The following is a 15382-nucleotide window of genomic DNA, read 5'->3' as shown; positions in this document are numbered from 1 at the left end:
AGGAACATAGAGCGTTTCCAAGTGCAGCTCAAGAAGACGTTGCAATCACTCTTACCGAGACCTACTGGACAGAACAAAGCTACTGGAACCTGGAGGAATGAAGTTAAATGTGCCATTGTCAAGTTCAAAAGAAATGGCACTCTTGTTACTATCTTCAGAATTACTTGGCAAACATATTTATATCTCATCTAGGAGGCAAGGAATGACATGATTCACTCACAAAACGTGGCCTCACTAGAAGACATTTGGAACGCCATTCGAGAACTTCGGAAGCAAGTCAAGTACTCAAGCAATTGAAACTCTGGAGGTTATAGCGAAGAAGTACAATAGATATTGGCCAAAAATCATCCCGACTTCTTGCAGCAGAGGCGGGGCTGGTTTCAACAATTTCGTCAAATTCATTAACGCCCTCAACAATGTAACATGCACTAACGTGAATGGTGCTTGTCCCGTCACCCCACGAGCTTCCCAAGTCACCCGATTCCTTCGTCACTTCTTCTCGAGCCTCCCTGAGCTCATCGTTGTGCTGCATTGCCACTGCTCTTCCTATCCCCCCCTTGCCCCGAACAAAGCTAAGTTCCTTTTGTTCTCTTGATCCCTTGCTTCGTTGGTTCTCTCCTCTGCAATTTATTCTCGCCATTCTCTTACAGTTGGTGCTTCTTCTCACTACAGTGTTGCTTCCCTCTTCCCTTTCCTTCTTATAGAAGTTTGTTGTTACTACTAGTCATCGCTCGTTGATGCTTATTATTGTTGTTCTTTCGCATACCGTGCATGCTCGAGCTATTGCTAAGTCGCTGTGAAGAGCTCAGATGATCCGCTCTAGCCTCAATTCAAGGTTTCGTGGTCCTCTCAACATTAGCTCGAGAAAGGTATGATTCCTCGAGCTTAGTGGCATGTGTAGGGTTCTCTTTCTCGGTTGTTTTGATGCTTGCATGGTTGACAATGTCGTGAAATGAATTATAACTGAAAAGAACCACGACCTGGTTTGTTAATCAAACTCGGCCTTTCTTAAAATCGGCATGTTGTGATGACAACCGGCTCGAGCACGAATTTAAATTCTTAAAGAATCGGACTTAAAATTAGTTGTTTGATGTGAGAATGAACCCACACAAATTAATCTCATGCTCACTCGATTTTAAGGAATAAAGTCAATAAAATACATCAAAACTAGCTTAATTGATTACTTGAGCATAAAACCGGCAAATTAAATTTTGTTGTGATCGTTGTGCCCACTTTCGTGTGCTTTTGAATGTTTGAATGCATTATTAATTAAAACCTCACATGAACCGGATTAATCACATAAAGTCGGTTTAAAATTGAATTTAATTCTAACATGGTCGGGAATTAGAGCTTTATCGGGCGAGCGGTCCACCAATGGCCGGCTTGACGGCTCAAAACCCATAGACTAAAATATTCGGCAAGATTTTAATTAACTCAATAATTACACGCACGGGGTAATTGGGACGTTTAACTTGGCTAAATAAATCACTCGGCTTTTGAAATAAATTGCACAAACCGATTAATAATCTGTAATCGCGTCGACAATTCAAAAACTGTTGGCCATGCCCTTTTAAAACTCACAATTTCAAAAGCACCGAGAAACGTGTCACGCATAGCATGGATATCTAGGGAGTACTCATGTATCTTGACTTGAGTCTGGGCCTGATTTGAGGCGGCTCAAGTCGGGGTGCACGAGTCCTTTTTAGACCACTTGTGGGCAGAACGACTGTCTTCTTGGTTCTTTCGGGGTCCTCACGACCCTGGTGGATTCAAAGGACCGGTCAACACCGGCTACTAACTTTCGATAGTCCCTGTCGTGTGGTCTTTATTTTTCATACAAACAAACATTTTTCGGTTCAAGGGCATGACCATCAGTTCTCAACCCGCCGACACCCTAGGCATTAGGATGACTGAAACATACCGAAGAGGAGAAGGGTTAGGCGCTTGTCGAGGTGCGATTGTCATTCGTACACCCCCCATATTTTCTATCTGTATGTTTTTGTCACCCTAGTATAGATTAGGACGCTTAAGGATTTGGACCAAAGACACGAGCGGGGATGGCCCGTGAAAGGTTGCCCGATCCTACATGGGTCATGTACAGAGATCCTGGCACTCTCGTGGTATTTTGTGCCCCAATTTCCCTAAGTTTGTGCTTAGAACGGTTCAAAATACGAAAAACAGATTAATCTCAAACTCGATTTAATCAAACAAGGGCAAATAGTCAAGTAAAGGTTTAGGTTTTGGGTTTTAGGCGAAAACACACTCTTGTCATAATCTGTAAAAGCCACATTATCACGATACAAAACAATGTAAAAGCAACTCACACATTCGAGACTTAACTGCAAAGATCATGTCTGTCGGATTCTTTAAAGTACTGCCCAATGCTATATACCCTCCTAGAGCGGTCCATGACCAATTCACATCGAATACATCATCATGTTTGTCTGTTTAAGGTAGGAATTTGCTTACCAAGTAACCCCGATTCATAACCTAATAAATCACGTAAATCCGACAATAACACACAACTTGTCTGTTTTTGTCTGTCTTTGTCTGTTTTTCTATGTTTTCTTGCGGGTCGGGCCCGATCCTTTAGAATACAATTCACACGAGGTCCAACGCCCTTACACATCCGAGTGCACGCAACCCGAGTGCGATATGAGGTCTTACATTGGGTTACTGTCTTGACTCGTTTAATATCCATGCGGGAGGATGACTCAGGTCAAGGGACGTGAAACGAGGTTAGACAATCACCCGGGAGCTCGACCGATCCCACGGCTATCTCGAGGATCGTTCTATCCTCTTGAAAATCCGTCGAACCGATCGGACCTGATCTTCGGATCTCACGAGCCCGCGTCATTTTAATTTCAGTTTCTATTTTTTCCTAAACACACAGAGAGTCTGAGCGAAATAATGGCCGAGCGCGAACCGACCGGGCTACAATCATTGTAATTTGTATTTTTATTTATTTGAGAGAACAATGTAAGGATTTATTTGTACATTTATCCATGTAAGAATCTCAGTCGGTGAGTGAACGGTCCGAGTGTTGAATCGGTCGAGTGGATCTACTTACCTAGGGACGAGTAAATTCAATGCTTCGCAGTTTCAGTTCGCGCAAGATGTTGACCATCACGGTCCGATGATCCGTTACGCAAGGATAGCAAACCGATTCCTCGATGTACGGGCCTATTCCTCTCTCAGGCTCTTAGTCCGAATCAACTGTTTTCTTCGAATTTACTGTGTCAAAACGGGCAAGACGAGCGTAGCCTAATCATGCGATAAATAAATAAAAAGTGGCAAGCCCTAGGCAAACAGAGTACCGATAAAGCGTGCGGGATATAGGCCCGCACGTAACAGAACCCCATAATTCGGAATTTTCGGTTCTGCAAGACCAATGCCTTAGCAAACTAGATGTATCTCATACCCCTAGACTCGAGTAGCTCATCGGCCCTCGACCTTCGGGTCGTAAACAAGTAGTGGCAACTCCTTCTCATGTGTGCCCGTCACGCATCCCCACGAGGAAGGTGGACACTCCCAAACCGTACGATCGGTTGCACGCATGCATGCCCCAACGAGACAAAATTTGGGTCCGCACGGCTACCATTTTGATCGCTTCACTCCCCAAAAGAGTAAGTTGCTTATATAGATCTAATACATACTCTGCATGAAACAGTTGGAAACCAAAAGACAAGTAAGAAATATCTCTTCTGGGACTACATTTAGTAGGGACTATGAACTTTGTGCATGAGAATGGTTTCAACAAAATAGGTCCTCTTTTCTTCTGCAGGTTCCGAGAACGAACACAAGTACTTGATGACAATGAGGAGAACAGCACATCAGAGCTAAGTTAAAACATTGGTAGTACAAAGATGTGCTGATTTTCTCCATTACAAGAAAGACAGTTTGCCAAAATCTTTTTGACCGAAAAATGAACTGGTATGATACAACAATGCAACCTTTTCTAGTCAGTCAATGGCCAAAAATATCCGGTGTCATATGCAATATCAAAGTGACTTTAAGCATAAGAGAGAAACTCGACACTTATAATACTGTCATCTTTCCATCAATAGAGGGGCATCGAGTCTTCCTACTCCTAAGGGAAAGTTACTCCCGTTCAGATGATCAAGTGGACCAGGTTTATAGCATGGACAACTTACTTCAATTCACAGGAGAACATCCAGTTCGTTGTATGTCCGACCTCAGATATATGACACCACTGAGGTGACTCCATATGAAACATTTTTTTCGATTATCAGAATTAGCATAGGGGAGAAAAGAAATCTGACATGAGGGAGTGGAGTCAAGTTGAAGCTCGGGCACTAGCAATTCGGACCTTAGAGAACTGAGTCAAGTTGAAATCGAAGAAAATCCTTTCAAACGACCAGCAAAATGACTGAGTATATCATGGCCTGTAAAAATATACCTAAACCAGCCTATAATTTCGTGCTATCATTCTTTTCATGAATATGAGCAGTGAATCTTCACGTAAAAATATTATGGACATGCATACGGTCCAAATTCTTGTTATTCCAATCTAACAACTGAAATAACATCAAATATAGATTCACTAATTCACTCACAAGGTCAGATTTCTAGAGTTTTATCATCTCTTTTGGAAAAATTCAGAATTCTAATGCTAAGACCCTAGAAATCCGAGAGATGAGCAGAATGGAAGGGAGGATCTAAATCAAAAGGATAATGCTGATGTTAATACACTCACAAGGTCAGATATCTAAGGTTTGTTTCCTCATTATCATCTCTCTTCTTGTATGCCATTTCCTCTTACTCTCTTCACTTGTGTTAGGATGGATAAGGTACAGGTTAAAGAGTCTAGGCCCTGGTGTCTTTGGATGCGGAGAATGGAGTAGAGGATCTGAATCAGGATAATGCTAATACAGAGGTAGGCCTGTTATTTTAGTACTCGTTTGATGTTGCAGGGTTAGGGCTGTTAGGATTGAGAATGTGAATTAATATGAAGGATGATGTTAATGCAAATGTAGGCCTGTTATTTTAGTACTAGTTTGATGTTGCAAAGTTAGGGTTAAAAATGTGAATTATGGTTGCTGATGTTACAGAGTTAGGGTTGTTAAGGTCATTGTGTTAGGGTGCGTCAATATTCATATTTTCATTTGGTTTTAAGAATAAGTGATTTTTCCCTTTCTCCCTCTAGTTAGGGTTGTTCAATTATATTCGTTTATTTTGGTTTTCCTAGGATCGCGAAGAGGCTGCTTCTGAGTCTGTGTCCACAAAACGTTCTCTCTTCTTGGCCTTAGACTGCTCCAAGCTGATGCAGAAGAACATTCACCATTATTGCTGGACCTCCACAATACTCTATTACAATGCTGCAACTTGATCTGAGTGGCTCTCTTTAATTTCACCTGTCAGAGGATCAAATGATCTTGGCTAATACCAATGCCCATTTCTTAGAACACTAGTCACATTATCCTCAAGTTGAATAGTAGGAAAGCACCTCAACCCGCTTATACAATAATCCTCAAGTGGACCCATTTGGTCTTGGAATGATGCTAATTGAGATGTCCAGCATGACGACTGACTTTTGTTAATGGGTCCGCCTCATCAGCTCATCCTCGTTGCAGTTGCACATCTTTGGAAACATCTTTGAGCAAAAGTATAAAGAATAAAACTTTAGGCACGGAATAGTTATTCTCCATAAATGACCATGCGTATGAATGAGGTTTCTCTTCTTGAACTCAAAGATATATATAGCCAAGCATTATGGTTATTTTTATATGTCATCAACCCTAAAATAATCGCTCTATCTGTGTCCACTCCCCATAGTTATATAGGGTTCAAATAATTTGCTATAATCAATTCAATAATAGGTTTTAATTCTAGAAATTTACAATACATCAGATTTCTAGAGAAGAGAGGATTGGTGGAATTGGCTCACACACCAAATAGTGTGGAGGGCGCCCTTATTTATATACCAGAATGCATAAGATATAGAAAGATAATTATCCTAATATAAAAGCTCTCACACAGATATTGTCCTTGAGTCCGTAAAACCTAAAAGAGCATATTAACTAATGGGAGTGTCTAGGGTTCGGAGGCTCCTAAAAAGTGAGCTTTTAAGGATCCTTTAAAAAATAATAAGATCCTTGTTATTTAGCAAGGAGTTTGTTATTCAATAAAAGTTTTCTTGTATTCAAAATAATAAATTTCTTACAAAATAATAAGTTTCTTATTATTAACAGATATCTTATCATATTCAAAAATAATAAGTTTCTTGTTAAATAACAAGTGTCTTACCATTTAACAAGTTTCTTATTATTTTGTTACCGACTATAATTCAACACGTGATGACGAGGGAGGAGGGGGCGGGGTTGACGGGGGTGGCCCAGCGGGGGGAGATGGAGGGGGAGTTGAATGGGTAGCGGGAGGAGGCAGGGAAGGGGTGGCTGGGGAAAAAGCGGTGGCATTGGCCGTGGGATGGGCAAGGCTAGAGCTGGAGGGGTTTCAAGAGGAGTAGAGAGAGGAGATGGAGGAGGAAGAAGAGAGAGAGAGAGAGAGAGAGAGAGAGAGAGAGAGAGAGAGAGAGAGGGGGGGGTTGGGATCAAATTTGAAAATATGAAAAATATATGGGTCTTTTTAAATAGAGAGCATCCAGGAGAACATGTGTCGTCATTTTATTGATTAATCGACAATTGACATGGCATATTTAGCCCTTAACCGAGCCCTGTCAATTTCTCCATCAATTTTTTACGAAAAAAGTCACGACATGATAGATCCAAAACATAATACAAAGGTTAGGATGTGTCAAAAAAATTTTAAAAAAAATACGATAGATTTGAGAAAAATTCAAAAGATTGAAAAGTGCGGCGTCATTTTTCCCTTTTCTTTATTGATCATAAAGAAGTTCGTAGACCTAATATAATAATAACCTAAATGTAGTTTCGAGTAACAGAAAATTACAGTGTAAATCGCGATATTATGACATTTTTCACTGTATAGCATATATTGTGATCATTTCAGCACACAGAACGATATTTTGAAAAAATTTCATTGGATAGTATAACGTCAACTTTTCGCTAAAGGGTGGACAGAAAGCGGACATGGCACAATTTTTTGGCCTTCCCGTGCATACGTCGTCAAATGTGGGACCCAACCCATTCCCATCTCTCCCACCCCCTTCCTCCACGGCTAAGCATTTCCCGCTTCTTCTCAATTCCTTCTGTCGTTTCCTCTCCTCTATTTCCATCCTCTCTCTATTTTCTCTATTTTCCCCAACACCATTAATACAAACCCTAGATTAAAAATCCAACTGCATAACTCCGGAGAAGCTTCCAGTGGTTGAAGGGAGTGAATTGTTGGAGCCAAAGAGAGCACTGGGAGTCCATAGTGCGGCACTTTGGAGAATCGGGAAAAGCTTATCAGTCCAGAGGTGGTCCATATTTTCTTTTTCCATGTCTTGTACTGCGTTAGAGTTGAGAATCTGCATAAAAGAAATTGTTGCTTTGGGATACATGCAGGTGGGACAACCTTGGAGAAAGCTTGTGAGGGGGGGTCCCTTGCTCGGGAAAGGGAACAAGGGACCGACCCTTGTTCGAGAAAGAATATCAACCTGAGGGACACTGGATGTTTTATCCCTGTTCTGTTCACTTTCCAAATCTCATCCCTCCCCGACTACCAGACGACATTTCTCGGTCGAATTGAATGATATTGAGAACAGCGGACTTGTTATTCTTACACAGGGAGTCAAAGTCCAGAGATCAAAACAAAATTAACCAATAATGGCACAAACTGCTCAGCGTAAGAACCGACCTCTGTCGGTAAAATTAGACATAATGTTTCTCAACTGCATGACCTTCTCCCAGCAATTATTGACTTGTTCGGTCCAAGCTCATCTTCCCAGTATGTATTTCCACCCAGAAAGTATCAGGTGGTTGGTGTCTAGTTCAAATACATGTCCCGATTACTCAGAAAACTCCGAAAAACGTAGCCACAGCAAATACTAGGAACAGCACTCCCCCCAAGTAGCCAACCTGCAGCATCCAAAATTTTCAACCCACGAGCATAAAGGATCAAATGCAGAATGAACCGAAAAATATAGTTAATGCCCATGAGTTTTTCGTATTCCTTTTCTTATCCTCTCTTTTTCCTTCAGACCTGGCTTTGTATTTTTGTTCTATCTTTCTATGCAATTGTCAAATCTAACAAGTGAAAGAGTCATAAGAAAGGGGATTTCCCTGTTACCTCAACTTTGGAGGTCATTATTCGGAATAACAATGGACAATTGCCGAACAGGCAAACTTCAGCAGGTTTTTGCACAATTTACCCGGAAAACAAAGTGATGGAGGGAGTAGTTCTTACCAGCTTTTCAGAGATGTAGTTGGCCAGAAATGCCCCTCCAAGAATTGCAAACGACGTTGCTAGCAGGTGCCCCCCGATGGCTCCACTTGCCACGCCCCAAGGAGACTGAGAACCGAAAATGAGAGCCATCATTATCATATAATTCACTCTTTGTTTTCCTCCCCCTCACACATTTTTAAGGCAAAAATATATCGCAACTCAGAAATCACAAATCAAACATACTGAAAACACAGGCATACCTGTGCAGCACCAAGGGCAATTGTTGCAAGCATCGAGCGGTCTCCCCATTCCTAATTGCAATTAGAAACAAGTAGACAAGAACTAATTGAGCGCTCAGTAACAGAAACAATTCTTTTTATTATTATTATTATTATTTTTTGGCTTCCTCTCTCATATATGCAAAAATAAGAAAATGCCTTCATTTCATATGTCCATCCAAGAAAACATTTATGGAATAGAGAAAATAATGGCAGACTGGAAAATTATTTCCACAATTAAGGATTGTTGTAAGTCTATCCTCTGGTTAGAGCAAAGCCGTGCTCAGAAGCCAAACTGTTTCTTATTTATTTATATTTCCTTGTCCGCAAGATAATGAAGAGAAATGTGACGCTGCTTTGGGGTTCATATAATGAACAGCAAAGACTATTAGCAGCCATGCATCCTTAATATGACAATCTATGGTAAAAGAAGAAGGGAAGAAAAAACTGGCAGACCTTAGTCCCGGAAACAGTGTAAAATTCAAGAAGATTCTTACCGCAAAGAATACAAGGCTGAACGACTTCCAGACAATTTCCAGGGGATTCGAGAGCCGTTTCGAAACCTGGAAAAAAAACATATGCAACAAAACTAAAAATGAGGTCCCACAGTTCTAGTATGAGGATAATACAGCACAACATACCAATGCAAAATTGCTTTTCAACACAGTTGGAGAATAAGACCTTAAGAGAAAAGGGGAATGGAAAAGAAGAAACAGAATATCCAGTCAACTGGTATTCAGCTTACCTTTTTTTATTTTTATTTTTTTGGGGTTGGGTTGGGGGGGGGGGGGGGGGGGGGGGGGGGGGGGGGGAGTACAGGACAACGCACCTTCAATTATGCACATTTCGGTACAGAAGTTTTCATATACTTAGACTACAAGTCCATATACATCAGCAACTCCTTTACCAATTTTAGCAAAATACGGCAAAGGACAGAACAAAACAGCTTTCTGAGAGAGCAAAAGCGACTAAGAGACTCCAAAACTTTGGAAAGAATGAAGCACACGACATCGTTGTAAACTTGCCAATTATATGCGTCTATATTAGACAATTACCTTCTTTTTCAAAAGCTCTTCTGCTTCAACATATTCATCGAGTTCAGGGCCATTCTTCTCCCCACTTCTAACTATGGTTGGAAGATCCCATGCGTCTTTTATCGATTTAAGGCCGAAGAAGATCAGAAGGGTAACAGCAGCGTACTCTCCAACAGGCAGAGCTGTAAACAATATCATAAAAATCGAATTATTGAATGGCCACAACATATTTATGTTTATTAGCCTTAACTTTCTAATATATCTGTAACCTCAGAAAATCTAAACGATCTGGCAGTTTAACATTTAAAAACCCAGAAAGAGACGTGGTAAAAACACTCGATAGCCAAGCATGCTACTATAAAATTCATTCTAGTGATCAAACTGGTGGACTGGCCAGTTTGATCAAATTCATGCAGGAATTACCGGATCATTCTTTGGATGCAGATTCCCATACATAATAAAGCAGCATGAACTAGACTCAATGGACCAATTCTTTGCATCGAGTCAACTTGAACTAGGCAAATATTGGTATCTTTTATATTCTTTTATAATGCTTATCATTATTAACAATTTTAAGTGGTTGGTTCCATAGAATTCCCACTTGGACCTAAATGAATCCGTGAAGAAACGAACTAACCAGTTAATGTCCAATCCGGTTCTGACCACTGTGCATATGAAAAAATCTATGAAAGAGTCATATTCCATGCGTTGTAGAGGTTTGTGTTCATATATGTATTAACAATCACTATACGTATTATTTACATTTTCAGGGTAAACTGATTCTTATTTAGAGCACTCAGAATTTCCTATAATCCTTGTCAAATCTTCTCTTTTTCTTTTTCTTTTTTTTTTCTTTTTTTTTTTTTTTGGATAGCGAGGAGTTTATTCTCCCCGGGCCCATGAACACCCCACAAGCCCATGGATCCAGGTAAGTCCATGTGCAAGCACATGTATGGGTGGCCCCACCAAGGACTACACGCACAAGGGGGATTCGAACCTACGACATTGTGAACTACTCACAAATCTTCAGTAAAATTACTTACTTTAACAGGTGCAAAAATAAACTTAGCAGCTAATTATTAATTGTTCTGCAACAATTCTGAGTGCATTAACAGATACGAAATTGTTCTGTAACTGATTTTATTTGTTAATGCATTAACAGATTAGTACAGAACAATTCAAAAGTTCTCATATCATCTTTATTTATGTGACCTTACAACTTTCAAATATTTGATTTGTGATTTTTTTATATTACTGTAAATTGAATCTATTAATGAGTTACAACAATTTCGTTTTATGTGGAACCCTACAATCATAAAGATCAATTTTTTTTTTTTGGCTAAGTAGTAAAGATCAGTTACTTGCTTTTCTAGGCAATTATACCAAAATCTAATTACTGTTTTGTTATTATGTCCATATATTAATTATAATAATTATTTTCAGGATAATCATTGCATTAGTTAGTGACATGAGTTGTATTCCAAGTCAATTTGGATAGACTCATAGATGTTAATAGCCTCCCAGAAATCCTTATCTAACTTAAAAAACAATAGCACTGGGTCATGGATTATGAATTGGGATGTCATCCTAGGATTCCAGACCATGAAAAATTGCATCAAAACTTTTTTTACGAAGTCAAAGGGAGGAAATAGAAGCTCCATTCAGCACAAAAGAAAAAAGGGTTTACTAACAATAAAATAGATGGAACTGCAACTTACTTGTCTGAAATTGAGCAGGAACTGACTGAAATATCCTTCCTATTACAACAGATAGAATAGTCATAAGTGAAAGAGCACCCATAGACCCCAAAAGCACCTGATAAGAATATTTCTCCATTGTCAGTACACTTCATTCTCATAAATATAGATATAGGTATCCGCATAATAAACATAGATCCGTGCAGTATCTTTTGACACAACACCTTGGAAGCAAAGAACTTAAAAGAAAACAAAAATCCATTGTTCGAAAACTACAGTTGTTTATTACAGACTGATACCAGGGAAAACTACAGCTCACGATTTATTTCCCCAAACTGAATCGATCTTAACCAACGAGATGAAAATCTTCAGTTTTACCCACATTTGGCCACAATTTGTTCAGTATTAGCCAATCGCTATCGTCACCCTAAATTTTAAATCGTGGAGATGCTAAAACACTAAACATTTTTCAACTTAATACACCATTACCTCTGGCAGTTGTTAGCTTTGACAGTTTCATCCACAGGGATAAAGAGCATGCAATCTAGCACAAGGGCAACAACAGTTTATCTCCCAACTTATGTTTCCAAAAGAAACCGAGAGGACTTAGAAATATTAGAAAAACCGAACTTTTCAGATACGTGCAACCATTGAGAGAAAGAAAATCAATTGACTAAACAAGCTTAGAAAACAAAGACTGCTCAGAGAGACAAAGAGAGAGTGTGTACCAGTCCTTTCTCATACTGCATGGCTAACAGTGCAGCAATGAAGAATGTCTGTCGAATTGAAAAGGAGAAAACGTGCAATTAGTCCCTAATTAAAATCAAAATACTTTCTGAGCAGATGTGAATATATTATTCTTCATATGACAAACAGAAGAGAAAATCCTTCACTCTTTAACAAACATGTGTATAGGCTGAAGTTACATTATATAGCTAGTGGAAGGCTGGAGTTATATTATGCAGTCTGAATATATAAGCAGCTTAATTTCTCCAGTGATTACATACACCTGATTGGATTTTGGCTTTGAGTACTGATATCAAATACATTCAACACTTATCTAGAATCTCCACATTGAGAAATTAGAAAGGACTTTCTTCTAGTTGCTTCATAATTGTATTAAATAAATTGAGAGGAAATTGTCGGGTCGCAAGCAAGTTTTTGTCGAAACAAGATGAACATACTTTTATTAAATTCACACATTTTGCATTTGCCAATTTACCTCTAATATAGTTCTCCAATTGCAACAAAAAATAGCAGGAGAATTTATTGAATATGAAAATGACTACTTTCAACCATCCAATTTACCTGTACAGACTACAGAAATTGATTTTTCATGCATATCAAATATATACATCAACTTATCTATTTGCAGTTACCTTATCTCCAATTTCAGATACAAATATCAATGTGAAAGCAGCAGTGAAGCCCGACTTTGCAATCGTAGCTAAGAGAGATGAAGGTCCACCTTTGACGAAAACAATCAGAGAGAATACTATGGCACATCCAAAAAGCACTAATGCTACAGAGAGAGGGTAAGGTATCTTGCTGGGAGGCTTTTCTCTGCAAAATCAGAAATAGTGTGAGAGCACTAATTCCAGGAGGAAGGAAAATGGGGAAAGAATATTAACTCCACCGTTAACTCAGTCTAAGAAATTAGTCAACTAACTCTCGACATGTTTCAAGCTGCAATACAAAATTTAGTTACCCTTGCGCATCTCAAATGCAGATGGTAGGAGCAAAAACAAGGTGCTTTGTGCATTCAAAATTAAGCTAGCATGTAAAAATCGAAACACCTGAAGATGTCTATTGTTTACTAAAGGACCTAACTTTGGAGACCACTCAAGTACTGCAGAATAAGACATACGGAACTCACATATTAGATGGAGTGCTGCTCGCTGAATTATCTGAAGGAGTGTTCGGGTTGCCATTTTCACTATATCCACCAGATCCAACACTAATATTGGAGGCTTGGGCTCGGAAAATGCTGCATGTGGGAATTGATCTCCATCTTACTACAACAAAAATTTAAGCGATATCCAGTCAACTCCAAAAAAGTCCATGAGCATCCTCGCCTTAGTGTTTGAGGCTGTACAGCATTTCCACAACAGACATCTCCACTTTCACAGAATGTCACAAAATTATGATTTTCTTTTTCTTTTTCAATACACAAACTCAGTACGATCCATTCGTGATATTTAGTTCCAGCATCACACAGCTAACAGTAAATCATGTAAACTAAACCTCATTACGCTTTAACGTCACGTTACACAAAATCAGTGTGAAAGCACCAAAATTGTAGCTTAACACCAAAATTCAGACCCACACATTAACGCAAATGTGGGCACGAACGCGGCCTTAATAGAGCCCGCGACGTAGGGTGCTCTTAAGGACAGAAAATCAGCACTTTCTCTTCCTTTTTCGCTTCTTATTGGGTCAACTGCCCTTTCACTTCATAGCTTAAGCAGACTCCTTCAGGGCATTATATCAAACCAATTAATAAAGTTCAGGAATCCCATCCTAAGCAAGATCTTTGCAGACCAATTGACCAAATAGTTTCCGACACCGCAATCCCATCATCTAAGCTCTAAGAGCAACAATTACGGCAGCAAAAGAGCGCAAACTCAAGAAGACGGAAAAAATGTGGAAAAGGGTTGAGATGAACTTACGAGAGGGGGAGAATGGCGTTGTGGGTAGAGCAGCAGTGGCACAGGAAGGCAATGAATCGACGAGAGCTAACAGGGGGAGCTTCCCCCTCGAAACAAACGGCCTGTGAAGAGCCAGCCCCTTCATCCTCTCTCTCTCTCTCTCTCTCTCTCTCTGTGAACTGTGTTCGGCTAATTTAACACAGCTCCTTCATCTTCCTAAATATATTCGACAACCCAATTAGCAGAGTCCCTCCTCGGTCCTCCCCCTCCTCCTTCTTCGACTGAGTACCAGGTGAGACTGAGGATTGAAGTTGGGAAGAAAGACAGTCTCGGCAGCTCTGAACTGAACGAAATCCACCCTTTCCATCCTAACGGAGGAAAAAGCGCTGTCGGGGTCCGCCACGTGTACTGCGGCAGATGGATTGGGCTTAACGATCTGAGAAGATGATTGAAGCGACGCCGTTGACATTGAGAATCCGACGGCTCCTGATCTACTCTGGACTCCGAACATGAGACTGGACTTTCTACTGAGGAGAAGATCTATGGTAATCGATTCAACCGTGCAAATCAAAATGGTATCGAAATAACTTATTATAAGTAGTCATTACGTTGCGCGAAAATATTATTACTAAAAGAAAATAATATAATATATGGTTTAACAGAGGAGAATAAATCAATAGGTAAGTAATTCTGTTTTAAAAAAAATTAGAATATTCAATTTATCTGTTCAAATTAATTATTATGCATACGTTTTCCTTTGGTTTCTTTGGGTACATGAATATGAATATCACTAATTCATTTAAGATTTAAAAAGCTAACCCTTAATTATATGAAATTTGTGAGTGAGGCAAAATAAAGTGGAAAGCGCATATGTATTTTAATCAAAATTATCGTAGTCAATTACCTTTTTTTTTTTACCGGACTAATTTTTTACATTTGATATTGCAAAAGGAGATTTTTTATTTCTGAATTTTTTATCGCTTTACAAATAACTCGTATAAAAAACATTTCAACTTTAAATGATAAATCAATTTACTCCGCATTTTTAAGAAATTTACTTGGCTTGTTATCCCTAGCATTGGTGCATAAATCCTCATCAACATGCAAGCATTTTAAATTCCTTTCGAACAATTTTTATTTTCATGACATCTATGAATATTTTTCTTCAATTTAGTGAAATTCTTGTTGTGAAATCAATGTTTTGCTTATTGAAGATAAAAATAAATCTTGCTGCAACAGGTAAATGGATAATTACTTGAAAACTCCTGCTGGGCATTACTTTCTCAAATAGGATCTTGCAATCAATTTAGCTTGGTTTGGATCATAATCTAAATCAATTGTAATGGAATAAAGCATTTAAAAGAAAAACGTAGAGGTAGAGAGAATAAGGCCCTGTTTATTTGGCCAAAAAAATTCAA

General features: G+C 39.2%; 1 protein-coding gene across 1 annotated transcript; it reads right to left on the bottom strand.

The window, feature by feature from the left end:
- Positions 1 to 7654: 7654 nt before the first annotated feature.
- LOC116194423 (protein PAM71-homolog, chloroplastic) lies at positions 7655 to 14347 on the bottom strand. The gene is made up of 10 exons (XM_031523234.1): positions 13986 to 14347; positions 13193 to 13331; positions 12696 to 12879; positions 12045 to 12092; positions 11338 to 11434; positions 9641 to 9801; positions 9083 to 9148; positions 8568 to 8618; positions 8329 to 8433; positions 7655 to 8000 (listed from the first exon to the last, which is right to left on the bottom strand). The coding sequence occupies exons 1-10, from the start codon at positions 14107 to 14109 to the stop codon at positions 7935 to 7937; spliced, it is 1041 nt and encodes a 346-aa protein (XP_031379094.1). The 5' UTR covers positions 14110 to 14347; the 3' UTR covers positions 7655 to 7934.
- Between the last annotated feature and the right edge of the window lie 1035 nt (positions 14348 to 15382).

Source organism: Punica granatum, chromosome 2 (genome assembly GCF_007655135.1).
Source record: "Punica granatum isolate Tunisia-2019 chromosome 2, ASM765513v2, whole genome shotgun sequence".
NCBI lineage: Eukaryota > Viridiplantae > Streptophyta > Magnoliopsida > Myrtales > Lythraceae > Punica > Punica granatum.
This window is presented reverse-complemented; position numbering and strand designations above follow the sequence as displayed.

Coding starts and splice junctions, on each gene's coding strand:
- LOC116194423 (XM_031523234.1), bottom strand. CDS start 14,109: ATGAAGGGGCTGGCTCTTCACAGGCCGTTTGTTTCGAGGGGGAAGCTC. Junction 11,435..12,044: donor TGCAGTATGAGAAAGGACTG/GTACACACTCTC, acceptor TATTCTTATCAG/GTGCTTTTGGGGTCTATGGG. Junction 8,001..8,328: donor ACTACATCTCTGAAAAGCTG/GTAAGAACTACT, acceptor TGGATGCTGCAG/GTTGGCTACTTGGGGGGAGT.